The following is a 26,846-nucleotide window of genomic DNA, read 5'->3' on the forward strand; positions in this document are numbered from 1 at the left end:
AGGACGCGACGGGGAAGATTGCTGTTGAAAATTTTGTGGATGCGCCACGTCTTGGCAAACATTGTGCCAAACACCAGATCAAATCCAAAGCCCAGCAGCCAAGGAAGCGTGCGACAAATATTGGTACCAGTCGCTGGCAAGTGTGTCAGAGTTACCTCGTCCGACTCAGTGTCCACGCCCATCAGGAAGATGGCCACAAAGACGAGCGAGGTGGCCGCCAGCATGAGCTGCAACAGTGTCGGACTCGCAGCCCGGATGGCGCGGTGCGATCGAAACCCTCGGATGAGCAGAAATACAACAATTGTGAAGAGGGCAAAGAGGCTGGTGACGGCCTGAATCGAAATGAAGGCCGAGCTCGCGACGGTAGAAAGCTCCGTCGCCACGCAGTTGGGAAGAGAGGCCATGTTGGAAATGGCTACCTTCTGTTCCACTTGGTCGGGGCCGCACGAATCCGCCGTCGAGAACTCCAGCACGAGCGGCCCCACGTTGGGGACCAGGTGGGAGTCGACATACGTGAGCCGAATAAACAAGGTAAATGTAGTGTTGAATTGTCCAATAAAGGGTAGCGCGCCAGCGAATTTGCCTCCCGAAAGTGGTCCAGGAATGTAAAAGCGGAACGCGCCGACGCCCGCTGGCAAAAAATCTGCCGTGATTCGGTACTCTGGCCCGACACCCTCCAGTGTGGATCCAAAGGCATCGTGCACCTCCAGAGAAATGCCAAGGAAGGTACCAGGAACAATACGAATGGTGGAGACGTATGGGTTGACAGCAGTGCCATTCCCGCCGGGTGCAAAGCTGAACGTGTCGCTGTAGCTTCGCATGAAAATCACGCTCGGTCCTGTTGTGATTCTCGACGTCCTGACAGACCCGCCATCAAAGATTTCCAGGTTGTTTGGTAAAACAACGCATGTATCACAGACTTTTGCGCTGGCTGGATCGGAAAACAGCACGACACCGCCACTCAGCTTGCCCGCGACGTTGCCGTCGTAGTACACATGGGACGGCACAAACGTGCCCGACACATACCCGCCGCTGCCCGCAAGAGCAGCCATGTTGCCTCTGGCAATGACATTGCTCAGCATGAGGGTCCCCTTGGAGCCGATCGCAAAACCACCACCAAAGACGGCAACGTTTTGCTCAACCGAAACGTTGAACGAGTTAGCAACGATGATTGTAGCGCTGTCCTGCACGTACAGTCCGCCACCCATAAACCAGGCAGTGTTGTTGGCAATCACGGTATTCGAGCCATTGATGATGACGGTGCCTTTGCTTCCTGCAAACACGGCGCCACCGTACTGTGAAGTGTTGTTGACCATGATGCAGTTGTCCGCGCTCAGGAAGGCGCCTGATTTGGATGCTTCGAGAGCGCCCCCTCCATCCATGATAATGCTCGAAATGGTTGCATTACTGACGGCGCTGGTGGCAGAGTTGTCTTGCAGTGTGCAATTGTAGAGAAATGCGGTACCGTCGGTCGTGACCGAGACTGCGCCGCCAGAAAAGGACCGATTTCGTAGAAACGTGCAATTTTGCACAACGGCATAGCCACCGTTCTTGACGTACAACGCTCCGCGGTCGTATGCCGTGTTGTCGACAAAGAGAGAGTTGAGAATCCGGTCGAAGCTGCCGTCATTCGTGTCCGTGGCCGTGATTTGAACAGCCGAGCCCGACAACTGGTTGGTGTTGCCAGAAAAGACGCAGTCGTCAATCAACAACTGCGCTTGAGAGGTAAAGATGCTGGTCCCGGCGGTGCCCTCAAACCGAGAAGTCGTCACCTCGCATTTTGAAAGCGCCAAGTAGACGACGCCAAGCGAAGAAGCCGCCGACAGCGCAAACACGGAATCGTGAATGTCAATCGATGTGGCGGTCGCGTAAATGGCTGCTCCGTTGATGGCGGTGGAGTTGAAATCAAACATGTTTCGAACATGTATGTGTGGTGAGCTCACGATAAACAAGGAGCCGCCGTTCACGGCCGCATTGTTCTCCAGACGCACGTTGTCGAAGGTGGCATTGGCGAGCTGCACCTGAATCGCGCCGCCCACGCTGTTCGAGGAGCAATACCGAATGGTCACGTTGACCAACGACGCAGACACAGTGATGCCCGATATTGTCATGGCCCCTGAGCTGCTCATCGAAAAGCAGTGCTGAATTGTCAGGTTGGCAAACAGCGGCGTGCCGAACGATACGTCAAACACTGGTCCAGACGCGCCCATGCAGTCGAAGATTGTGCCTTCTTGACTCTCGCCAATCAGTGAGACGTGCACATCAGCAACCAAGACACCAATGTTGCCAGGGCCCGAGTACACCCCGTTGGCCAAATAAATGGAATCGCCCGAGTTGGCCGTACTCATGGCTTTGGAGACGGTGCGGAACGGCGAGGTTGGCGAGGTTCCCGTGTTGCCGGCATCGTCTCCAGCAGGTGCGACATAGAATTCTGTCCACAAAAGGGAGGTTGAACGGTGATGAGAAGGTTGATCATGGAGGTGTGACATGCTGGTCCGGTTGTGTTTTGGTCCTGTCAATCAAACCCTGCCCGACCTCTTCAACCCCTGCCACAGCAGCTCCACTCCAACTGGAGTCCATATTCGGTCGGAGAGAAGCGAATGCTGCATCATGAAGAACGACAACCCAAAAACACACAAAAAACAGCGACACGAGCGCGTTCTTTGCCCATTTTCAGTGCAGTGAACGTGTCTATTGCTACTACGGCAACCGCATCGCTGCCACCCCACCCCCTCACCCCCTTCAAACAGCATGTCTTGGCTTTCCTCTCATATGCTAATGCTCTTGGTCTGCTATTCGTCCTATGAGTGCAGGACGACGAGCTCTCCGTTGGTGCCACATTTAGCCACACCTTTTTCCCATGCGAACACCGACACGTTCGCACCCTCCTCCCTCCTTCCCTCCTTCACTCTTCTCCCCCTTCGATTCCCATCTCTCAAGTCATCTCTCTCAGTCCTGCTTCATGGGGGGGTGTGGGAGTGAGCTCGGGCGGGGTCCCCGTTCGACATGGGTGTCAATTGTGCGAGTCTCGGCTTTTGTCGTCTTACTCACTCACTCTCACTCTGTCACAATCACTCTCCCGCGCGCTGCAGTGCCGCCTTGCTAGGATCCACCCGCCATTGCGCCATCGATGCGCACTCACTCAGGGGTAGGAGGAAGTGTTTGGACAAGAAGGACGGATGCTCAGCAAGGAAGACGTTTTTGTTTTTCCAAAACACTTACCAGCGGCCGAGCTCGGCCAGACCCACAGTCCCAGGAGCAGCACCACCAGCACTTGCGCCAGGGGCCGACTGGGCAGGAGGAGCCCCCGCGGGGGTGGTCGCCGTGACCGCACCAGCACCAGACCGCTCTGTTGGCCGCGCATGAAATCGAAAATGGCGTTTCCAGTGCGCGTTGCCAAGTCGTTGAACGAGCGAGCGAGCGGCCGTCGCGGGCTTAGAGAAGGAATTGAAGACAGATAGGTGAGAGTGAGAGTGATAGACAGAGTGAGGAAAGAGAGGTTTGAAACGAGAGAACGAGAGAACAAAAATGCTTTAGCTGTCAAAAAAAAAATAAAAAACAATGGACTGACACTTCTCTGCTGAGAACGTAAACCTGGACATGTCATGTACTCAGACTATAAATTACACGCAACATGAGATTCGAGCGAGACCAAAAAGTACAACCATAGGGGAAAAAAATAACTGCACTTCCTCAACGCAATCGAGCATCAATGGAGCTTTCGTGTCCCTCCAGTGCTAAACAGCACCGTCGCTCCCTTTTTGCCCTTCTTGCCGGCTGCTTTCTTGTCTTGAATCGGTGCATTGGTGCCAGCAGCTGCTGCTGCAGCAGCACTGCCATCGACACTCTCTGGCACGCTCAGAGATGTCCACAAAGACTCGGCAAAGGTCTCCCGAAAATCTCGAGGCCGCGCCTCCTCATCCGAATCATCTCCATCAAGGGCGTTGCGGGCTCCAGACCGGGCTCGCGGAGAGAAAGAGCGTTGCAGCGCAGTCAACCCGGACATGGGCGTCCGAGCCATACCCGCCCAACTGACATTCGTGCTCGGTGCTGCTCGACTCGAGTCGTCGTTCAACAAGGTTGTTTTCGCACGACCATTGGCCCAGCTGACATGCGGATTGGCGTCGTGGTTGGACAGGACTCCGCACTTGGCTGCTTGAGCGAATGAAGGTGGAATGTAGGACTACACGAGCGACATGGGCGACAATGAGAGCCAGTCGGAAACACAAAACCCGACACGCACTCGAGAAGCCTTACCGCTGGTTTGGGCTCCGTACTGGCTTGTGCCACGACTGGCTCGGGCGCAGGAATAGCGCCTGGAAGCGCAGGTAGCTGTGAAGGGTCAAAGGACATTGACAACGGCGCAGGAAAATCGCCAAGCGAACGCGTGTCAATCAGGGCTTGTTGGTGTTGTCGCCGTGCTTCTTGCTCTAATCTCTTTTCCATTTGATGTTCTTGTCGAATGCGGCTGGATCTGCGCTGCTTTCGCTTTGCGAGTTCGTCTAGTGATCGAGCCAAGACAAAGTGAGACGAAATGAGGGGCCAAAATTGCTCAAGAATCCAGACTCACCACCAAATTGCCGCCGAGTCTCTGAATTGAGCATGTCATTCAGGTCTACTTCGCAAAAGACAAACTCGGTGGCCTGAGCGAGGTGGCCCAAGACGCGGAATCGCTTGCGGGTTTCCTACCACAGAGGCCAAACAGGCAGGTTAGATCACGCAAAACCGCGTCAAAAACCGTGTTCATCATCCATAGCTAATCAAAGGACCACCAACCTCTGTTTGGATATGCGCTTCGTTTTCAAGGACTCGGACACGAATGGTGGGTGGACAGTGCGCGAGAGAGTTGCCGTTTTGGAACATTAAACATCGAGCATTGATTGGGTGCATGAACACTCGCTGCCCATCGGATGCTGCTCAATTGAGAATGCCAGGGAAGTGAGAGTGCGCGCAGCATCAAACTGACAGAGCAGGTATTTTTGTTGCTCAATCTTGCCTTGGTAAAAGTATGCCGTGTCAGGCTCAACCCCTGCGCTGGAATGGTGCGAATGCGCAGGAGCACTGCTTGAACTACTTGGAATAGGCTCGTGGTCGGCAGCTGCGGATTGCTCAACTTGATCGTCGTCTTCTTCATCTGAAAAGGCGCTCTCGGTGCTTGTTGGTACGCTCTGAACATTGAACGATGTGTAGTGTGAGAACCGGTTTGAATACTTTTTAGTTGTTACCAACAGCGCTCGCCCTACCGACTGAGGCTTCGACCACGCCGAGCTCGAGACTGAAACGGGCGCCGCAGGGGCCATAGATAGAGTTGAAAATTCGGCAGAAAGCAAGGTGCCGACACTCAGTAACGCTGTCAATTGGCTCTCCCTCTGTTGCAGAGCAGCTTGCGCCATCGCGATGAACGCGAGTTGTGGATCAGCCGTCCCACTCGTTTGGACTAGCTCTTCGTACTGCAACATTAACTCGGCTGAAGGCAAAATTGTTCGACAACAAAAAAAAAGGATCACGGGGTTAGGTACGCTTGCGAGACGCAACGAGAATGAATTTCAAATGCCCCCTTACTTTTTTCTCGTGCGATCGTCGTGTCAAGCACTTGCGCTGGCGTGATTCGCAATACACGGCAGTGTTGCTGGATGGCCTCCTCCTGTTGACCCGCAATGTAGACGTCCGCAAGAGCATACTTTGCTGTCGCACTCACAGGCACGGGGATGGTGCAATTCTAAGAGGGGGCGAACTCAAAACGTCAGCTGGCAATCCATCATCCATCCATGGTGAAACAATCGTCACACATCGCTCTGGCTTTGTTACCTTATCTCGCGCCATGAGAGTGAGTGTCAACATTTCGCCAACAGCCGGGGTGTGCTTGGCAATTGAGACCGCGCTCTGTCAACAGCCCAAGTGAGTCGCAAGAATGGAATTTGATGGCTTTCATTCGGTTTTGGGGGGCCTTGGTGCTTACTCTTAAATCTTCAACATGAATGGCTTCAAAGCAGATGGGACACTTTCGCCATGGGCGCTCGCCGAACGAAATGTACTGCAGCACGCACGCCCAGCAGAAGACGTGTCCGCATTGAGCCATTTTTGCTGCGATTGGATGGCACAGGCAAATCGGGCACGATGCAGTTTCGTCGTTTCCACTCAGAACTCGAACCTGAATGCACAATTTTAGTTTCAGATCCGAGCCCGAACAACAAGCTCAACATCAAAGCACATCTTGTAAAAACTCGAAAGAGTTTACCTCTTCAATGGTGCTCCACTCGGTCAGCGCGTCGGGATCGGTGACAAAGGGGAGGGTGTTTGCCGTGCTTTGAACGAGCATTTGACACTGTGTTTGAAGTGTCTGCTGCTTGGAAAAGCTGGTTGCGTGATGATGGTGGGAGTGGTGGTTGTGGTGACGGCGCTGGTCGTGTCGCCCATAACTGGCACCGGCTCCGCTCGCTCCATGACGAACGGGCGGTCCATACGTAAAGTTGAGCAAGTGGTTGCCACTGCTCGTGCCGCTGGAATGGCCAGCGCTGCTTGGAACGGGGTGATGCGAATCGGAGGCAGCTCCCCCTGAAGAGAACGCTCCGCCACCGCGTCGTGGCGCAGCCTGGCCTTTCGCTAAAGCTTGCCGGGGTGCACGCTGATCTCCATGGCCTTGCGATTGGTGCGGTGCGCGATCAGGAGCTCCACGATGGCTCGAATTGTGACTCTGAGCATGTTGGCCACCGCCACGTTGCTTCCTAGTGTCTCTGGTCGACTGTTTCGCATGGGATCCAGATGCACCATGCTGGGCTCCATGCAATGAAGCCTGCGCTGCGGTCTGGGCAGCTTGCTCGTCTTGAGCTCCGTTTGCGTAATCAGTAAGATTGGCTCTGGGCTGCAGTCGTCCGTCACCACTGCTGTCATCTGCTTGACGGTGCGCTCCACTCTGACTGCTGCGATGGTGACCACCAGCATCCTGTTGCTCGCTTTGCCCATCGGCGTGTTGGACGCGGCTGGTGCCCTGTTCACGGACTCGGTCGTCATCAGCAGCATTGGCTTCATCGTGGCGCGTCCGACCGGCCATTGACAAGGATGATGATGAAGATGGCTCTTGTCGAGAGCTTGCGCTGCTTGAGTTGCTCTGTTCTTGCATTGGACGCGTGGCTGTTGCTTGAGCGCCAGCAGCAGTGAATGAGAATGTCGCCGCGTGAGGGTTGAGCATGTTGTGCTACGACTCTAGTCTCACTCAAAGACCTCTATTCTGTAAGAGAGGGCTCAGAACGCTTAGGAGATTGTAGTATGAATGAAATCGACGAGAGGGAGACAGACTGAGAGACAGAGACTGAGAGAGTTGAATGCAAATCTGAGAAAACCCGAGCAAAACAAAAAAACTGAGACTGGTCCTGTTTGTTTGCTGTTCGCTCTCTCGACTCTCAACTCCAACCCCCTGCTCTTCTCTATTCAATGCACTGCTTGGGCTGATGAGGGACGGGGGGCAGGAGGGGGGGGTTGAACACTACAGATCGAATGTTGCTCACTACTCGATTTCCCAGCCTTTTTGCTCGCCCTTTGCTCCATCATCATCATGATTACAATCATTATCATCGTCATGATCACAATCCATGCTTGGATGGATGAGTGCAAAATGTGATTGTGTTTAATTTCAATCCTCATTTTTTTTTTTTTTCCATTGCATTTCCATTGTGAGGTTTTTTTTTTTTTTTTTAATCTCCTTTTCTCTCTCTCTCTCTCTCTCTCTCTCTCTCTCTCTCTCTCTCTCTCTCTCTCTCTCTCTCTCTCTCTCTCTCTCTCTCTCTCTCTCTCTCTCTCTCTCTCTAAGTGTTTGAATTGCCTCCACCACATTGAGTGTGTGTCGTGTGTCGTGTGTCGTGTGTCGTGCCTTGTTCTTCTACTCTCGTGTTGTGATGCGCCCTTTCGCTCAGCCCCTCTTTGCTTTGTGGTTTGAGGTGGTTTTGGGTTAGGAATGAATGACCGAAACCCCCATCTCTCATTCTCCCCCCCCCCCTGTCACTCTTGGACTCCTCATCTGCTTTCCATAGTAGTGATAATGATGATGATGATGATGATGATGGCAGTGCTGTTCTGTCTATCGCTTTTTGTGCCTGGCTCCTGCTCTGTGGAGCGACCAATTTCTCTCTCTGTCTCGCTCCTCAGACGACCATCAACCACAACCAGCCGACCGCTGACTGAAAGACTCCCACCACTCACTCACCACTCCCCTACCACCCCCCTTGCGACTCGCTCACCCCTTCCCCTTTCCCCCCTTTCCACTTCCCCCTCCCTCAGCGAGGTCGTTTTGCTCGATTTTGAAAAAAAAAAAAATAGTTTGAAAAATTCTGATTGAAAACGGATGCCATTTTGGAAGACGAGCGACCTGCAAAAAAAAAAAAAAGGAAGAAGAGCGAGATTGGGTAAGAGAGAGAGAGAGAGAGAGAGAGAGAGAGAGAGCGAGAGAGAGAGAGGGGTGGGGGGCGACGGAGGGACAGGAGGGCAAATGGACAATTGAGTGTGAGAGAAGCGGGGCGCGCGAGAGTGTCACACACACAAGAGAGAAGGAGAGAGACAGGTGTCCAAGTGAGGCGAGAGAGACTGATGATGATGATGATGATGATGACGACGATGACGATGGAGTGCTGGAGTCCAGTACGGAGCAGAGAGAGCACACAGGGCGCGCTTCATGCGAATAGGTCGAGCGGTGACCCTCTGTTCTCTATCTCTCAATCTCTCTCTATCTCGATCTCTATCTCTATCTCTATCTCTCTTTCTCTTCCAACTCGCATTCGTGTGATTTCAATCTCGGGGTGTGTCGGGTTGCGGTTGCAATATGCTGGGAACTCGAATTTCGACCACCACCCCCTTTTTTGACCCTTTACATTCACTCACACACTCGCTCAGGCATACTCACTCAGTCATGCTCACTCGACTCAATCACTCGTGAGCACTCTTGCAATGCCAGCGACAAAGCACAAGCTGCTGCTGGAGTCGAGTTTGAAACAAACCGCCTCTGCGGTCTGTGCCTAGCCACTCAGACACACACCCAAGCATCACAGACACAGATCAGTCACCCTTGCCATTGAGATATCGACAGTGTGTATCGCCATGGATTCAACTCTTTCGCTGATTCGCTTTCTCTTCACCTCATTCCACTAAAACCACACAAACATCATCCACTGCAAAAGCCTCTCTCTATCTCTCTATCTCAGACACTTGAAAACATGGCCCTGAGCATAAGCTACGTGACTCACTGTTTGTCGCTTCTGGGCCGTGTTGACATTGGCAGATTCTTGTCATTCTTGACCTTCCCTTCAAACGACAAAAAGCCTCAACCTTCGGAATCTCGAAACCGGTCCTCGATTGCTGTTGATATTGGTCCCTCCCGTTCTTGTCCTGAAGGAATGGCTGAGCAAGCTATGGCATCCACAATGTTGCCTGCTCGGCCACCACTCCTCGGTGGGAATATTCGACAGGTCCCGGATGACCTCCCGCCCCCGCCCCCGCCGCCAGTGCTGGGCTCGCCGAACGCTGTCCTGCCGAAAATCAGCTCAGTCTCGATACCACTGCGTGCCTTTAGCGCATCGCAGGACAATATCCACATTTCGCTCGAGAGCTTGGTTGTGGCCGACGAGGATTTGCCGCCGCCTCCACCGCCGCTGTACGGCAGTGCATCGCTCGTCCAGTATGCGCTGCTTCGGAGCTCGCAACCAAATCTAGCCACGCCTCCAGTCAGCTCGATGCAGACGCCCATCTTTCCTGCTGCAATCACAAAACCACCATCCACAGAGGTGGACTTTTTGCCCCCACCTCCCATCATGACAACCCAAATCAACTTTCAGAGTGTGTGGTCCCTGAATTCCGCCTTGTCGTCGTCAACGGCGACGTTGGCAGGGAACGTGGCGCCACTCACTCCGCTCGCCACTCCGACCACTCCGCGATCTCATGCGCGGCACAACAGCAGCAGTAGCATTGCGTCCGGAGCAAGCCTCGTGTCTGGCAACGACAGCGGGTACGGTGACCAATCTGCGGACGATGATGCGGTCAGTCACGGCAGCACCCAGGAGCGGAAGCAGACCGATGGCAGCAGCACGCCATCGTCTGCCCTGTCTGCCCGCACCACACCTCTTCCATTCCAGAGCGACAACTCTAGCAGCGCGAACGAAGATGACGATGGTGATGATGATATCAGTCATCTGTCCTCCGCCGCACGGACTTCTCGCAGTGCGGCCAAAGCCAGCAAATTTTTCGGTGTCGATGCTCCGCCACCAGCGGGCATTGGTGCCAAAGGCACGGTTGTTTCCCACTCGGCGGCGGGCAGCGAAAAGTCCTCTTTGGCCCGTAACCGGCGTCGATTGAGCAGCGAGCCGCCTCTGCCCAGCGAGGACTTGCAACAAGTCCCTGTCGCAAAGTCAAGCGGCGGCTTTCTATCTCGGCTGGGACGCTCCAAAAATCCCCAGCCAGCGGGGCGAACTCGGTCCCACATTGACACCATCAGCAGCAGCAGCAACGGCAACATCAGCAGCGTGGATCTGTCGGAGCGGGTGAAGGCTTCACAAAGTGTCGACAGTCTCATCCTCCCAACAGAGGCCTCGCCGCCATCTACGCGAAGCAGAACATTGAGTAGTGTGAGCGCGATCAGCACTGGGAGCGCGGGCAGTGGATCGGGAGGCAGCACGCCTGTTGCCACAATCCAGCCTGGCTCGCCTTCCAAGCAAATATTCCACCATCTGCGACAATCCTCCAGCTCAAATTCGGTGGACGGCGACAGTACTACTGAGGAAAATACTGATGCCGATGGCGGTGACGACGACTTCCATGCATCACGCCAACGACGCAACTCTGCCAAAGTCAGCAAATTTTTTGGAGAGGAAGTTGCTGACGCCAATGCGGCTCCTGCCTCTCCTTCGCCAGCCTCACAGGGACGGAGAATGAGCGCCGCCGCCGCGTTCGACCACAACACCAAGCCGCGGTCACCCACCCGCACCCTTCTCGTGACTTCGCTGATGCGCGAAAAGAACATGGCGCTTGAAAACAGTCGGCGGTCTTCTGAGGAGGCCGCGATGCTCTCTCACTCGAGGAAATTGAGTATGTGGATTTTTTTTCTTCTTTTTTTGCGCTGTTGAACGACCCGAGTGCTCTGGATGCTGAAATTTGACCGACTCATTTTTAAAATTGTTTTCTCGGGTAGGCAAATTCTTTGGAGACATGCCCATCCCTACCAACGCCGGTGACGATCTCAGCAGCTCTAGCAGCACTGGAATGCCCTCTACTCCTTCAACGGCTGCTGGTACAACGCCTCCCTCGCCTTCTACGCCAGGAGGCACCATCAGCAAAGGCAGACATGGCAGCGACGAACGCATTCTTGTCCTCGTGGAACGCGGCGTTGACGATCTCGAGCTCAAGTTCCGCAATCCGCAAACGACAGAAGTGCCAATCGTCGTTTCGGGCACGCTTCAGCGCATTGTCGTCCGCGTGACGTACGCGTTGTACGCCGACACCCAATTGGAATCCACCGTGTTGCTCACGTACAGCATGTTTACCACCCCGGATGCCTTGTTGCAAGCGCTCATCGCCTGCTACCAGTCCCCGTTCATTCCCCCGGGCCAGCGCTCTCGTACCCCCGAAGAATTGCACAAGACTGTGCGCCTCAAAGTGCTCAAAACGCTCATGACATGGGTGGATCGTCGAAAGCTCACCGATGACAAGCAACTGAGTGCCTATTTCTGCAATCCCCTCAATGCTCCCGTTGGCGCTGTTGGCAGTATCATGAGCCTGCAGGGGTCACCCATCGCGCCGTTCGCAGCTTTCGAAACCTCCTCCCAAACGATTGTCAAGCAGATTCACGATTTCCTGGAGGAAGTTGCTCATTCTGGTGCTCCCGCAGAACTCACGGCAACTGCCAAACGCATCGAGAATCTGCTAGAAGTGAGAACCTTGTTGTTGTTGGTGGTGGTGGCGGTGGCGGTGGTGCAGGTGTCGTCGTTTGTTGCTGGCGCCTCCTGTTTCTGTTGGATCTGTGCGCGAGTCTCCCCACTGACCCTATTCTCTTTGTATGTAGACCCAATACTCGTTCTCATTCAAACCCAAGGCACGTGGCTTTGTGGAAGAACGCACAGCCGGGTCCGCGGCGATTCCAACAACTCCAGAAGCAGATTCTGCTTTGCATCGAACTTTCCATGTCGGTGGCGCACCAGACGAAGGTCTGTCTTCATGTCCCTATGGTGCACTTCTTGTTCACTGCACGTGTGATTGATTACTTTGCTTAATGTGCTCCGGTTGCTGTTCTTCTACTTTGATTGTTGTTGTTTGTTGTTTGCTGTTCGTGGGGGGGGGTTTATCCGCATCCGCAGATGACAAAAAACGCCGCAAGACCAAGAATGTACTCGCCCGCACAAGAGGCATCGCTGAGCAACTTACTCTGATGGATTTTGAAAACTTTTCAGCAATCGGAACCGACGAGCTTTTGAACAAAAAGTAAGCGTCAATGCACCCTTTTCTCTATTGTTGCTGTTGTTGTTGGTTGGTTGGTTCGAGCAAGGCAGTGAGCTGCTTGCATGCCCTCCCAAAAATTGACGTGGATTGTGTATCGTTTGCAGCTGGAGTAGCAAACCGCAGCAAGCACCGAATATCACTCGAATGATTGACTGGTTCAACACGGTCAGCAACTGGGTTGTTGAGAGCATTCTATTGACGGATTCGCATGATCAGCGTCTGTTGATCATGGAAGACTTTGTGCAAATCGCTGCTGTAAGTTTCTGTGTTTGCTTTTTGTCGGGGACAACTCAAAACTGCATTCATCCTGCGATGGTACGCTCACCTTTCCCGCACAGCATCTGAAATCCCTCAACAATTACAATGGTCTTCTCACAATTATGTCCGGCTTGGTGAACGCTGCCATCATTCGTCTCAAGCGCACCTGGGAGGTAAGCACTCATCTTTCTTGCAGAAGGGGCGGGAGCAGCACTTTTTTGTTTGGTTGTTTGCTTTTTTTGTTTGTTTGCTTGGAAACTCACATTGATACATCATCATTCCCTCCTGATTATTATTTTGCAACAACCAATAGCGCGTTGCAAAGCCAATTATGACCGTGTTCGAGGATCTGAAGCGCTTCATTGACTCTTCTGGAAACAGCAAAACCATGCGTGAGGCGCTGTCTGCCGTATCGCCACCCTGTGTGCCGTATCTCGGCATCTATCTGTCTGATTTGACATTTTTGGACGATGGCAATCCAACCTTTGTCAAGAATGAGGCTGGAGACAAGCTGATCAATGTCGCCAAGTTCTCGCACATTTCGAAAATTCTCCTCAACGTTCAGCACTTCCAGCAAAATGGGTATTCTCTCGCTCGGAACTCTGGAACAACGGATTTGTTGAAGAGCATCAACCCCACAATGTCTGTGGATCAGTGCTACAAGCAATCGCTCAAGATTGAACCTCGTGCTAGCACGACTCTCAAGCCGCAACAGCTCGCGGCCAGCTCGAACGAGCAACTCGACTCGGTTTCCGCTTCAGTCACGATTTCGGTTTCTACACCCTCCGAGGCTGCTGCTCGAGCGAACAGCTCGCCGATGCCCGCAGACCAAGCTCCTCCGGCTGTTCTCCGCCCTCGTCGCCGCTCAATGTCCGACTCGTCTGTCGCTGCTGTCGATATGGATGCCATCGTCGAGGTGGCTGCGTCCGTCGCAATCAGTGATCACCAAAAGTCGCGCAGCGTTCGTCCAGTGTCCATGCTGGTCTCGTCCTCTTCCTCGGCCAGTCTCATGGGAGGCGACTCCCAAGGCACCAGCGTCCCACCCAAGGGCGGCAGGATTAAGAAGGTGCTGACCTGGGGCCGCAGCCGTGGCAAATACAAGCTTGACGAAGCAATTTCCGAAGCAACTGAATCGCATCATCTGTCAGAATCAGAGGACGCCACGCGCAAAAATGCGCCCTCTTCACGAGATCGGCCCAGCGTTTCGGCGGTTTTTGCGGCCAACCCGGCGGCAAACGTCACGAGCGCTCTCAATGCGGATGCAATGAACACGACAGCCTCGTCCACCACCATCTCCCCGAACGCACTTGCAAGCCCGCCAGAGCTCGAGGAGCCCCCAATTTCCCCTGGTCGGCGTCACACTGAGCCTCCTGTCGAGGCCGTTGCACCGGCTGAAGCCGAATCCCGCAAGCGAACCATTTCGCGCCAGGATGGGTTGCGAGCGCATGTCCCGCGACGTCGTCGCACCGATGCAGCCGGTAAGAATTCGCCCTCGAATACAAGTTTCGAAAGCCAAGAGGACTTGTCCCAATCTGCGGAAGCTCCGGAGACGGTGACGAACGCATGGCTCGACGATATTCAGCTGGCCATCCAGCATTTGACGGCCAAAGTCCAAGGTCTCAAACAGCTCCGACGTTCTGACGTGCAATCTCAGGTGAGCGTCACATCGGAGAATTAGAGGGTGGACAAGTGTTTGTTGTAACGCGTATGACGACCTGAAAGAACTCACTGTTTGGGGTTTTTGTTTTGCTTGTCGTACTTTCACTTTTGCTCCTGTTGCTTTAGGATGCGTTGGAACGGGCTCAATTGGAACTGATGCATCTCAAGCTGCAACTCAAGACCCTTCAAGAGCCCAGCACGCGTGGTAAGACGCAACGATCGGCAGGCTCGAGGGGCGAGGATGTGGTATGATTTGCGCGCTAACATCTTTGATGCTTGTTCTGGTTTGATGGGATTTTTTTTGGTTTGCAATGATTTAGCCCACCTTCTCGATGCTCTTCGAAAGTACCGATCTCTGAACGATGTCAGCGCGCTCAGCGATCAGGTTGAGGCCATTCAGGAAACCGTGAGCATCATTCGAGCCGGTCTCGGCGCTCCTCTCGCTTTCTTGTCGTCTGCTGACGCCAAGGAGGAGCCCGTCGTCGTTTCTGAGGGTGCGAGCTCCGGCTTGATGGGCACGAAGGCGCTCACTCAGTCTGCGCCTATTGCACAAAGCACATTCTCTTCTGTCTTTGCCTCCTCGTTTGCTTCGTCCTTTACAAATGCTACCTCTGTGTCGCTACATAGTGGAGCCTTGAGGCGCACTACTCGCCGCGGCTCGTACTCTAGCGGTCAGGACGCGATTGCAATCGCCCTCCAGCAAAAATCCGGCAATCCTAGTCAATCACGGCGACCTTTGTCGACCATGGCTCTTGTGGAAGACGATCATGATCAACATGGCTCGAAAGACGAGAGTCTCGCATGATGGACTCGACATGTCCGACACATTTGCATTACACACATCCTGTTCCTGTTGCTTTTTTTCCCTTGATTCTCCCTCATTCATTACACACCGACTTTTGTTTTGTTTGTTTTTTGCTTTGGTTTTGGTTTTTGCTTTTCGTGTGCTGTTTGGCAACAGTACTACGCTTTTATTATTTCTGTTGCTCTCATACCGTCGTTGTTGAGTTTTGCAGAATGAATAAAAAACCAACAAAGAAACGATGGTGTTAATTTGCAGCTGCAAGACATGGAGACACACAGACACGCAATCAATGCTAAAAACAAAAACACAATGAAGACAGGTCCAAAAAAACACACGAGCAACTGACGACAGCAAGGCGGAACGCAGCCGACTTTGAGAATTACATGCGCGTTTCGGAAATGTCGTCGTCACGCAAAGCCACAAAGCGAGCCTCGTTGCTCTTGCGCGATGACTGCGAATGGTGGGAAGTGGTGTCATCCCCGCCTTGGTTGCTGCGATACATGGACAAGAACATGCTGGCAGCGCGAAGCTTGGCCCAGAATGCACCAGCGTTGCGAGGGGAGGCACCTTGAACGTTGACGGACTGGAGCTCAAACTCTGCAGGCGGGTTGGCACGCGTGCCAGCTGCACGCTCGTACGAAGGAGCCTGGTGGTGCTGCATGGCGAAGCGAACAATGATGCGCGCGTTGATGACTGCCGGATTGAAAATAAAAAATTCAAACCCGAAGAAGACAAGTCAGTATCTTGCGGAGGAGGGGGGGGGGCAAATTGGGCAAAACACATCGTAATGGTCACGTACCAACAGGGAAGGACAGCAGAGACAAGCCAATGCAGAAGCCCCACTCTTTGCCGTTAAGAGCCTCAGTGCGGACGAAATCGCCACCAACCTGGACGGCGACCGCCTGGACGGCAGCAATCAGGACAACAAGGAAGCAGAACAGCTTGTTGTTGAACATTCCACGGAACGGATTGAGCTCTGAGCATTGTGAGGGGGAAAAAAACAAAAGTGCGCGGGACAGTGAGGCCCAAGTCACGAAACAACACGCCCTCGGAAAAGGGAGAGAGCGGCAACTTCACCACAGCAAACAGTTCACGAGCATTCACATACCAAGAGTCAAGTGACGAGCCATGATCAAGTTGCAAACTTGAAGATAAACGAAGATGCAGAAGACCAGCGTGTAGATTTCAATCTCGGAATCCGAGTCGACGCCAACCGCACGATAGCCGGCAAACAAGACAATAATGAGAAGAATGCACTACGTCAAGAGCAACATCATCATCGTCAACAACAAAGAATCGAAGAGTGAGCGAAACAACCAAAAAATCAAAAGTTTCAAAATGATGCGATGCAACTGTGACAAACTTCTCCTTCCCCCCCCCTTGTTCCGCTTTGAATAAAAGTACGCACCTGCCAAATCGTTTGAATGAGAATGTAAGTAGCCATGCCCTTGGTAACCAAGCTTTCATCGCGAGTGTGCCTGTACACGAACAGGTACAAGGAGACAATCAACAAAGAAAAGAAAAAAAGGTGAGCAAAATGATAACAAGAACGTGACTCGCAACAACGGAAACACTCGGCCTTACGGAGGGCGTTCAAGAATCTTCTCCTCGGGCTCGTCGGTGGCAAGAGCAAGAGCACCAAAAGTATCCATGATGAGGTTGACCCAGAGCAGCTGGACAGCGGAGAGCGGGGATTCACCGTAGGCGACCGAACCAACAAAGGTGATGACGATGGCGACGAGGTTGACGGAAAGCTGGAACTGGAGGAACTTGCGGATGCAGTCAAAGACGTTGCGGCCCCAACGGATGGCCTTGACAATCGAGCTAAAGTTGTCGTCGAGCAAAACAATGTCGGAAGCGTTCATGGCAATGTGGGTACCAGACTGGCCCATGGCAAAGCCGACATCGGCCTCCTTGAGAGCGGGAGCATCGTTGGTACCGTCACCAGTGACGGCAACGACCTCGCCGAGAGCCTTGAGGCGCTTGACCAAATCGAACTTGTCCTGGGGGGATGAGCGAGCGAGAACCTGCAGCTTGGGGATGATTTCGTCACGGCGCTCCTGGGTGAGCGCGCGGAACTCGGGGCCTTCGATGGCAATGCCGTCAGCAGTGAGAATGCCGCACTCTTGGGCAATCTTCTTGGCCGTCAGAATGTTGTCACCAGTAACCATGCGAACAATCAGACCGGCACGCTGGCAGGCACGGACGGCGTCGGGGACTTCGGGGCGGACGGGATCCTTGATGCCGGTGAGGGCAATGAAAATCAGGTTGGACTCAATCTCCTCGGAGGCGGTGGGCAGGGTCTGCGAGTTGCGGAAGGCAAGAACGATCGTGCGCAGACCGTCGCTGGCCATGCGCTGGATGTTGCTGGTAATGTAGGCCTTGTGGTCGGGGGTGATGGGGATGGCGCCTTGGGGCGTAGCAATGTGCGAGCAGAGTTCGAGGACAATTTCGGAAGCGCCCTTGGTGTAGGCACGGTACGGGGCAGAGCCATCGCGGGGCTTGACAAGGGTGGTCATGCGCTTGCGGTCGGACGAGAAGGGGAAGGAGTTGTCGGGGAACTTTGTGGCGTTCTCGCGGACTTCCTCGTATTCGACGCCAAGCTTGCGGCCAAAGACGAGCAGGGCACCTTCGGTGGAGCTGCCGACAAAGACAGGCAAGGTCTCGCCCTCGTTGTACTTGACAAAGCAGGTCGAGTTCAGGGCAATGCCCTCGCAGAGCGGCTCGAGCAGGAAGGGCTGGATGGTCGAAGGGGAGAAGGAGGTGTGAACGCGCTGCTCGGCGCCAACGACCGTCTCGACAACGGACATGCGGTTTTCAGTCAGGGTGCCGGTCTTGTCCGAGCAGATGCAGGTAGCCTCACCCATGGTTTCGGAAGCAGAGAGATGGCGCACAAAGTTCTGGTCCTTGATCATCTTGACCATCGAGTAAGCGAGCGAGATTGTGACGGCGAGCGGAAGACCTTCGGGGACGGCGACGACCACGATGGTGATGGCAATGACGAAAAAGTCGAGGAGCGAACGCATGTGGTCCCACTCCCACTCCTTTTGGGCAACATCGACAATCCAGCGAATCGTCAGGCCGACGAACGTCAGGATACCAGCACCAAAACCAATGTAACCGATAATGTTGGCAAACTTCTCGAGCTTCTCCTGCAGCGGGGTGGCCGTCTTGGACTGCTCGTTCAGCATGGCCTGGATGCGACCACCCGTCGACAGCTCGCCGATAGTGGTGACAAGCATGGCACCATCGCCAGCCTTGACTTCCGTGCCCGAGAAAATGAAGGGACGAGTGGGCGACTTTTTGACAGGGACGGTCTCACCAGTGAGCGGCGACTCGTCGACGGAAAGGTCTTTGGTTGAGGGAGACGGGGGGCAGAAAGTGACAATTGGGTGGTTTTTTGTGAGAAATCACAGCTCGAAACGACAGGAATGCAACCAAAAAAAAAAATCAAGAAAAAATCAAGTGCTTACTGGTGCCACGGATAAAGATACCATCAGCGGGGATTTCCTCGCCGACAGAGAGCAGAACGACATCACCGACTTGAATGTCCCAGCTGGAAACCTGGTCTTCCTTGCCGTCACGAAGAACGGTGACGTGCTTGTCGGACTGGAGCATGAGGATTTGCTTGAACTTGCGCTCCTTAAAGTAGTCATTGCCGGCCGTGATGGAGACGACGAGAATGACGGCCACGAGAATGGCGACACCTTCCGTCCAACCGCTCGTGGGGTGCTGGGCCAGACCCACAGCAAGCGTGACAATGGCACCAACAATGAGAATCTGCAGAATGCGATCGTGCAGCGCGTCCCAGATGAGCTCGAGCAGCGTTTCGGACTTTGGCGGCGGAACGATATTTCGGCCGAAACTGCACGAGAAAGAGGACACAGGTTTTGCATGTGAGCAGCGTGTCACAATCAACCGCACAACAAGAACAAGACAAGACAACAGAGGGAGGCCCGTACTGTGCCGTGCGATCTTCAAAACCGTCGTGAGCGTTCAAACCGGAATCGAGGTTGACACGGAGCTTGTCGGCAATGCCCTCGACAGCGCCATAGGACTCGAGGACTTGGACCTGATGATGAATTGGAGAACGGAGAATGAAACGCGGGATGACATGGTGAGTACAGTGTTTGAATGAAACGTTGAGCGTGAGGATGGTGGGTTGGCGCTCTTTGTTCATTTTCTTGGTTTTTTTTGTTTCCGGTTTTTTAATTCCTGTTTTTTCCCCCCTCTTCCCCTCATTTCTAGGTGATAATAAAACATGTTTTGTGACGTCACGCCATCACGAGGTGGATCTAGGAGCCCGGTTTTTTTCCCAGTCCGGTTGATTTGGGGTTGATTTGCGGTGGGTAACTTGTGTCACCCGCACAGTTGCGCCACATAAAAACTGGTCTCGCCTTCCTCGCGTTGGGGGAGGGGGGTGAATACAAAAAAGAAGAACGAGAAAATGTGACAGAAGAAGTGCCGATAGCACAATCCACCGAGCATTGAGCCTTTTGGGAGGAAGGAAGGCGCAAGGAAGCCGAGAGGAAGGAGGACGGTGGGCGGGCTGAACATTGCCATTTTGAGGCAAATTAGCTTTTTTTTTTTCCTGGCTTTTTTTTTTCAACCCCCTCATCGGCATCGTCGCCCCCCCCCCCGTCGCCCGTCGCCCGTCGCTCTGCATCAGCTTCAGTCTCAGTCTTAGAATGTTCCAATCTCTCATCTCCAACCTCAGATTGCAATTCAACACAACGAGAAGAAAAAAAGAAAGAACAAGAACAAGGGGAAAAAAAAAAAACCGGAAAACTGGAAAAACCGGTTCAAGAAAAAAAAAACCGCGTGACGAGAGACGTCAAAAAAAAAAAAAAAAAAAAAAAGGAAACTGTTGCAGCCACACTCCTGCACGCACGGCACACAGCCCCACGATGCAGCGACCGCCGATGCACGCACACACCGCCCGAAGGCGATTGAAATCAACGAAAAAAGGTGCTCAGGACAATCCAACCAGGAAGCGCAGGACGCAATCCAAGGCTGCGCTAGTGAGTGTGGAAAAAGTGGCTGAACCCGTCAAAAAAAAAAAAAAAAAACCTCCTTCCTCGTTTCCGTCTCACTGTCTGCCGCTGATCTTGATCACTGCACTCGCACTCGCACTCGTACTCTGCTCTTGCCTCTCTCTCTCTCTCTCTCTCTCTCTCTCTCTCTCTCTCTCTCTCTGATCCACGCAATTCGATTCGCAAGTCGCCACGATCGCCCCGCTTTTGAGATTGACACTATGAGTTTCTGCAGCGCGCCCATTGGCCAACTGCGCTTCACCAATCTGTGAGCGCCTTCTCCCAGGTTTTTTTTTGTCCACTCAACCCAGAAGAATCACAAGCTGCTCGAGCTCTTCAAAAAAAAAACACCAGCCACGCATTGTCGCAGCGGGCGATTTTGTGGAGCAAGCGCATCGTCATTGCGACAACTGTGTGTCACTACTGAACGACGAACGAGGAAAATAGCAATGCGCGTCATTCAATTGCTTCGTCTCAGTTCTCAGTCCGAACTGCGCGTCTCCCGCTCCAATCTCACGCCTGTGGATGTGTGCTGGCTCGCCGCTGATTTTTGATTCTCACTCCGCAGCAAACACCAACGCGAATGAAAGCGACTTGAAAAAAGAAAAAAAGCAAGAATTAAAAAAATCAAGTTTTCATGTTTTTCGACTTTTTTTTTTTTTTTTTTTTTTTTGGTTCGATTGTTCAGTGCGCTTGTGCGTTGGTCTGCCAGCACTGCAGCTGCTGTGCTTCAGTGTGCATGTGTGCAATGTGTGTGTGTGTTTGAGCAAGTGTGTGCGCTGGTGGTGTGACGAGCGCCACGCAGATGGAACTGAAGCACAAGCGCGTCACACTGGCTTTTTCCTCTTTTTTTGCCTCTCAGTCGCTCTCTCGCTCTCTCCCGCCCTCTCTCCCAACGGCGCGCCTCTGACGACAAGGGACCAAAAAAAAAACACCACTACGACTCACCTGGCTCTCCTTGTCGCGGTTGTCGAACGAGACAATCTCAACGAGCTCCTCCTTGCTGAGCGAGAAGGGACCGCTGGACGCCACCGACTCGACAAAGTTCTGGGTGCGGCGGGGCGCCGGGGCAGCAGCCGGGGCCGACGAGCCGCCGCCAGTGGTCGACGACGGCACAGAGAGCGACGCGGGATGGTCGGCGTCCTCGACGAGCGGGGAGAAGCCCGACGAGCGGTTGTTGATCGCGCCGCGGTAGCTCGGGCCGCCGAACGTGCCAGTGTTCCGGTTGCTGCGGTTGCTGCGGTTGGAGAGCATGTTGGGCAGCACGTTCGACCGATTGGAGCGGTACGACTCCATCTTGCCGAGCGACTCGGCAATGTTGATCGCGGGTGCCTGCATGGTTGCGAAAGAGGAAGGGAGATGAAAGATGAGGAAAAGAGAGGAAAAGGAAAGGAAGGAAAGAAGAAAAAAAAAAAAGAGTGAACTCAGATTGGCTCAAATTTTCCTATAATTGAACAGAAACGACCGACGGGATGATGATGGAGTTGCGTGAGAGGGATGCAACAGATCATCGAGAAACAACATGCCTTTGTGGGGCAGAAGACTCGGGATTCGGGAGTGCAGAGGGGCGAGGGTAGAAGGAAGGAACTGAGGAGGAACGATTTGCTTCAAAATTAGTGGAGCAAATTTGCAGCTCAAAGCACGTTGTGGGCAAAAGCGCAGGCACCCCCGCCGCCCATGCTGGGGCTGGACGGAAGATCCAGCGGCTGGCCACGCTACCTGGTGTGTCTGGAGCACAGGCGAGCGAGACGGAGCGCGGCGCAGTCGGGTGGAAACGCAGACAACGGATCGTTCGGATTAAACGTGGTTGAATCACGCGTGGTGGACGCTTCAAATAATCGGCCGCAAATTTTTTCCATGACGAGCAAAAGATCGCAAGGTGTTTCCCCCGAAGTTGAAGAGAGAAAAATTCGGGTTGGAGGGGGCGTGACGGGTTGTGGGCAGAGCAGAGCAGCATAACCCAGCAAAGACCATGAAAAAAAAAAAAAAATCGAAAAAAAAAAAAACGAAAAAAAAAACCAAAAAAGAGGCAAAAAGAGAAATCCGACCTTCCGGATTCGAACCAGAGGCCGTCTGATATTTGCTTTCATCTACAGTCAGACGCTCTACCAACTGAGCTAAGGTCGGATTGCTTGTTGAGATCATGACTGGGCAAATCGCAGTCCAACGCCAAGTCGAGTATTGGGATTTTTCAGAGCGTCGATGCATGGCTTGCTTGCGTTCCCTCTCTGCATGGGAGGGATGTCGATACGATAGAATCAAGCCCTAGCTTTGTCTCGTTTCCGCCTTCCATGATTAGCGTGCCCTCAGTTCCAGTCATTTGCAATTGATCAACGTCAAAATCCAGCAATCAACTGACTTCCACGCTCTCCCTCGCTCCAGTTCGCTCCAATCCACTGTGGGGGCTTGCCCTATTTCTGTGCTATACAAAATCAGCTGAGTTTCAATCGCCTTGTTCGTTTTCTGAGTCGCCTCGCCTCAGTCCTCTCTCTCTCTCTCTCTCTCTCTCTCTCGCCTTCAGCCACTCTTCCTGTCCATTCCACTGCAAGCTCGCCTTCCCCTTCCCTGCTGTGAGCCCGTTTACGTTTCTTCACTTGGAGCACAAAGCCACTTCAACCAGCCCGCCAGTACTTGACCTGCCACAACTCACCACTCACCACTCACTTGTGATGGCCCAGCCGAGACAGCCGAGCTCGATCGCACCCGAACGGCTCTCGTCGACAGAGTCGAGCACGTTCACGTCGTCGGCCTCGTCGCCAGCGCCAATGCAGCACGACACGACGACGACGAGCGCTGCGCTGGCTTCGGCCGCACGACGGACTGGATCGACGCCATCCCCTCTCCATCGCTCATCAGAGCCAGGTCCAAGACAGCCACATCAGCTGCAGCCACAGCAGCAGCAGCCAGCAGGCGCAGGGCTGCGATCGCCAGCAGCAGCGCGACCGCCGCTCTCAGCTGCCCAGCGTGCACCGCAGGCAAGACGGAAAGCCACTGGCGACTCGTCCTCGTCTTCTGATGATGACGATGCTCATCGGTACAATTATCAAGCTGGCAATGACGATGCTGCTGCTGCTGCTGCTGCTGCTGCTGCTGGAGCGCCGGTGATGTCGTCTACTGCGGCGGCGTTTGCAGCGGCTGTTGCTGCAGCCACTGGCGACGCAAGTACAGGGACATATGTTAACACTGGTGCTGAGCGATGGCGACAGCAACGTGCAGAATGGCTCAAAACCCCAGTCTCTGCGGCGCGACTGCAAGAGCTGCGTCTTTCCAACGCCGATCTCGACGACTTGTGGGATGATTTGCCTGGCTTCGTCGTGCAAGGCACCCTCCGCAAGCCGGTTCTTCTTGATGAGCTTGTCGATGTATTGAGCGAGTTGTGGGAAGAGGCTGGATTAATGTGACACTGTTCAGTGGATCTGAATGAAAAGGCTGTGTTTTGTTTTTGTTTTTTTGCCCGATGCGATCCATTTTCTTTTGACATTCAGCGCTAGTTGATTCTAGGGGGTTTTCTGGTTGAAACTGGTACGCGTGCATTGGTGCTCGAGTCATGCGTTGAAACTGCGGGGGCGCGGACAGAAGCAACAGAACCAACTCTTTTAAGTGGAGAATAAGAACAGCCAGCCACTGTCCCTCATTTGCAATCACTTTGGAATCAGCCATGTAAATGCCAGGCTGAGCACCTTCTTCTGGAGCCAACTCCAAGCCACCATCGCTTCAGCTTGAATGTGAAACTCGCCTGATTGACCGTTCACCTTCTTCTTTCTCTTATTAATGCAACCATGTTGTCTTTTCCCCCTTCTTTTTGTGATTCTGAGGTGTTTTCTTTGCTTCAACGTTCAACAATCCTTTCAATGTTTTTCTTTTTTCTTTTTCTTTTGGTTTTTCCACTCTTTTTGTATTGTTTTTTTTTTTTTTTGTCTGCCGTTTCAGTATGACCAGCCATCCTCATCCCTCTCATCCCTGCTCATCCCCCTCTCTCATCCCCCTCTCTCATCTCATCCTCATACTCTTCCCTCCTCTTCTCCCTGCTCATCCAAACGCCCCTTCTTTGCCTTGTCATCCCTCCTTTCCCTCTCTTGACCTTCTTGTTGAATGCCGTTCTATCTGCCCCTGCTTCCCCTTCCCCCTCTTCCCGACCCCCTAACCCCCTACCCCCTGGTCTCATGCTCTCTCGACTTTGGTATCTTCTTTGGCTCTTGTTGGTGCTGTGCGCGCGACCCCATCGTTCTTTCGCTCCTCCTTTTGGCTCACAAGACGTCTTTCATCCCTTCTCTCTCTCTCTCTCTCTTCGTCTCTCTCTCCCCCCCCCCTCGTCCTCTGAAGAAGCGTCACTCATCAATATGCTCCAATCTCAATCATCATTACAGTTGCATCTTTGCCAGTCTCACTGAAAAAATCTCGCCTTGTCGCAGGGTCGCCAATTTTGCTGCAATTCCCATACATTCAGCTCGCTCCAAGCTCAGCTCAAGGCCCTCAGATCGCATAGAAACACAGCCTGAGACGACCCGCTACTTTTTACAATCACCAAGACTTGCTTCGTTCCCTTGGCTGCAACTCCCTTTTTGTGTTGCTCGACTTGGACCAACAACACCACCGTTCGGATACCTCAAGCAAGAGAAAAGCTCATCCAACTCACCAAAACCCAGTCGGTCTCACACAAACATGCTGACGGAAGTGCTCGACGCGATTCGCTCGTACAACAATAACAAGGCGGTCGAGAGGGCGCACGGAGGGCCGCGGCGACACCAGAACACATCCGCGACCTCAACAGACTTTGTCGTGGTGGGCGACTCGGACAAGTCGGACGTGGAGCATGCGCTCGAGCGGAACGAGTTTTGGTTTCCCCTCTTCCAGTCGTACTTTCTTGAATGCAAGGATACCTCGCGCGACGATCTGCTCTTCTACGTGCACCAAGACCCGCCACTGCCCCCACTAGCACCCGCGCTTGCCGCGATGAATGCTGCAACAGCTGCTGCAGCTGCCACCGCCACATCCTCCTCCTCCTCTGCAAAGCCCGCCAATCCCTCCAGCGAAACCCCGTCCTCCTCAACCTCTTCATCCAACCAGCAGCTGCCCCAAGCCATCACGCCTGCAGCAGTGTCTGCCGCCATCCTTAACAAGACGCATTCGCGTCAGCCCTCCACCTCTGGCGCGTCTCAGTCGGCGTCTCGGAGCGGGGCCTCGACTCCTGGCTCGCCCGTGCCGCCAATGGTGCCTGACGAGCCCTTCTTTGTTCGTCGCAGCAACCACCAGCAACCGGCTCCATTCGACCGCGCCATCAACTGGGAGGAGACTTTCTACCTCAATCTGATTCTCAACCAGTTCGAGTACTCGCTGACCGTCGCCATCTGCCGCACCGTGAAGGAGCCCATCCCGATTGTTGCCGGAGCCCCTGCAGCGGTGCCTGGACAGCCGCCGCGAACCCGCGACCGCCTCGTCATCCACAAGAAGGTGACCCAGCGCGTCTACCCTTCCCCGAGCAAACGCAACATGGATTCGGGCAAGGCCGAGGAGACCGAGCTGACGTACCCGCACATTTTCTTTACTGTCGATAACTTTGATGAGATTTTCAGCGAGGTGTACATTGTTGAGGACGAATGCTTGTGTCTCGAGATGGTTGCCTGGCCCCATGGCAGTCCCGAGCAGAAGAGCACCGTCTTCCAGGGCTCTGTCGTGTACGCCGCGCTGCTGAACGCCTACCAAGCCAAGGTCAAGAAGAGCACTCCGCTCTATCTCTCCCTGCTCGCGCGCAGCCGTGGAGATGTGGAATTCCTCATGCTGCGCGGACCTGGCGGCAAAGGCGAAGCCCAAGTGGCAATGAGCAGGCTCTTGCCTCATGGATCCGGATCCAGCCTTCCAGTCGCATCGCAGCAGCAACAACAACAGGCTTCATCAGATGCAGGCCAACCAGCAACGGCAAAAGCTGCCGCTGCCGCGCTCTCGTCGCCTTCCACCACGACTTCTTCGTCATCTTCGTCGTCGTCAGCCTCTTCAGAAGTCAAGCGCATCGCTTCCTGGTCGTTTGGCATGTTTGATTCGGCTGTCAAGAAGGTGCAAGCGTATGCAGCCACCAAGAAGCAACAGGTCTCTGGCCCTCAGAAGGGGGACAGTCCCGCGCTGAACGCCTTCCTGACGTTTATCAGTCTTCCCTGGGACTTGATTGTCAAGGATGTTGTTACGCATCAAACGCGACCTGTGCTGGAGACGCTTCCTGAGACTAAGGAAACGTGATGATGGTGGTGATGTGAAAATTTTGTGCTTGAAGCGTGATTTGTTCGGGAAGGGCACGCGAGGCGATGACATGTCCTTCGTCGTTGGTGCTGTTCGAGCTGTGACTTGGTGCTCGTGGTCAAATTCGGCTTGTGTGATTGTGAATTGTTTGATACGTGTTGAATAACAAAAAAAAACTGCGAACAGACCAAAATCGCAATGACCGAATCGATCTGGGGTATAATTGTCTTTAATGCAAAGCTTGTTGACGAGCAACATATAGTAAATCTATTCTTTATCGTGGTATGCCAGGCGTGAAGAACGGACGGCGTTGAGGTGTTTTGTCCGCAGCTGGATTTTTCTGTAAAGTGCAATAGCATTCTGAAGCGTCATTGCTTGGCGAATGA

At 53.6% G+C, this 26,846-nt stretch overlaps 6 protein-coding genes and 1 non-coding gene across 7 annotated transcripts; 3 read left to right on the forward strand and 4 right to left on the reverse strand.

The window, feature by feature from the left end:
- Positions 1-155: 155 nt before the first annotated feature.
- CAOG_09059 (hypothetical protein) lies at positions 156-3,602 on the reverse strand (the record flags this gene model as incomplete). Its single annotated transcript, XM_011272490.1, has 3 exons — positions 156-2,431; positions 3,223-3,434; positions 3,595-3,602. Coding segments are annotated over 3 exons (2,496 nt in total), but the record flags the coding sequence as incomplete, so codon positions are not given.
- CAOG_09060 (hypothetical protein) lies at positions 3,594-7,775 on the reverse strand. Its single transcript, XM_011272491.1, has 10 exons — positions 6,239-7,775; positions 5,960-6,151; positions 5,809-5,883; positions 5,563-5,719; positions 5,244-5,467; positions 4,997-5,168; positions 4,777-4,913; positions 4,571-4,685; positions 4,258-4,502; positions 3,594-4,183 (listed from the first exon to the last, which is right to left on the reverse strand). The coding sequence occupies exons 1-10, from the start codon at positions 7,187-7,189 to the stop codon at positions 3,710-3,712; spliced, it is 2,742 nt and encodes a 913-aa protein (XP_011270793.1). The 5' UTR covers positions 7,190-7,775; the 3' UTR covers positions 3,594-3,709.
- Positions 7,776-9,268: 1,493 nt separating this feature from the next.
- On the forward strand, positions 9,269-15,429 carry CAOG_07217 (hypothetical protein). The gene is made up of 9 exons (XM_004343026.2): positions 9,269-11,067; positions 11,171-11,907; positions 12,041-12,182; positions 12,333-12,456; positions 12,579-12,729; positions 12,813-12,905; positions 13,046-14,386; positions 14,518-14,596; positions 14,712-15,429. Exons 1-9 carry the CDS (start codon positions 9,384-9,386, stop codon positions 15,194-15,196), a joined length of 4,836 nt encoding a protein of 1,611 aa, XP_004343076.2. The 5' UTR covers positions 9,269-9,383; the 3' UTR covers positions 15,197-15,429.
- On the reverse strand, positions 15,325-21,649 carry CAOG_07218 (plasma membrane calcium ATPase). The gene is made up of 8 exons (XM_004343027.2): positions 21,178-21,649; positions 19,159-19,268; positions 18,670-19,061; positions 16,781-18,548; positions 16,605-16,674; positions 16,305-16,452; positions 15,996-16,172; positions 15,325-15,889 (listed from the first exon to the last, which is right to left on the reverse strand). The coding sequence occupies exons 1-8, from the start codon at positions 21,565-21,567 to the stop codon at positions 15,576-15,578; spliced, it is 3,369 nt and encodes a 1,122-aa protein (XP_004343077.1). The 5' UTR covers positions 21,568-21,649; the 3' UTR covers positions 15,325-15,575.
- A 622-nt stretch (positions 21,650-22,271) lies between these two features.
- Positions 22,272-22,356, reverse strand: CAOG_09796. Its single transcript has one exon. It is a non-coding gene; the product is annotated as a tRNA-Tyr (tRNA).
- A 200-nt stretch (positions 22,357-22,556) lies between these two features.
- CAOG_07219 (hypothetical protein) lies at positions 22,557-23,661 on the forward strand. Its single transcript, XM_004343028.2, has one exon. It carries the CDS (start codon positions 22,899-22,901, stop codon positions 23,628-23,630), a length of 732 nt encoding a protein of 243 aa, XP_004343078.1. The 5' UTR covers positions 22,557-22,898; the 3' UTR covers positions 23,631-23,661.
- Positions 23,662-24,131: 470 nt separating this feature from the next.
- Positions 24,132-26,667, forward strand: CAOG_07220 (hypothetical protein). The gene is made up of 2 exons (XM_004343029.2): positions 24,132-24,158; positions 24,642-26,667. Exon 2 carries the CDS (start codon positions 24,892-24,894, stop codon positions 26,458-26,460), a length of 1,569 nt encoding a protein of 522 aa, XP_004343079.1. The 5' UTR covers positions 24,132-24,158; positions 24,642-24,891; the 3' UTR covers positions 26,461-26,667.
- The last annotated feature ends 179 nt before the right edge of the window (positions 26,668-26,846 follow it).

Source organism: Capsaspora owczarzaki (genome assembly GCF_000151315.2).
Source record: "Capsaspora owczarzaki ATCC 30864 unplaced genomic scaffold supercont2.15, whole genome shotgun sequence".
NCBI lineage: Eukaryota > Filasterea > Ministeriida > Capsasporidae > Capsaspora > Capsaspora owczarzaki.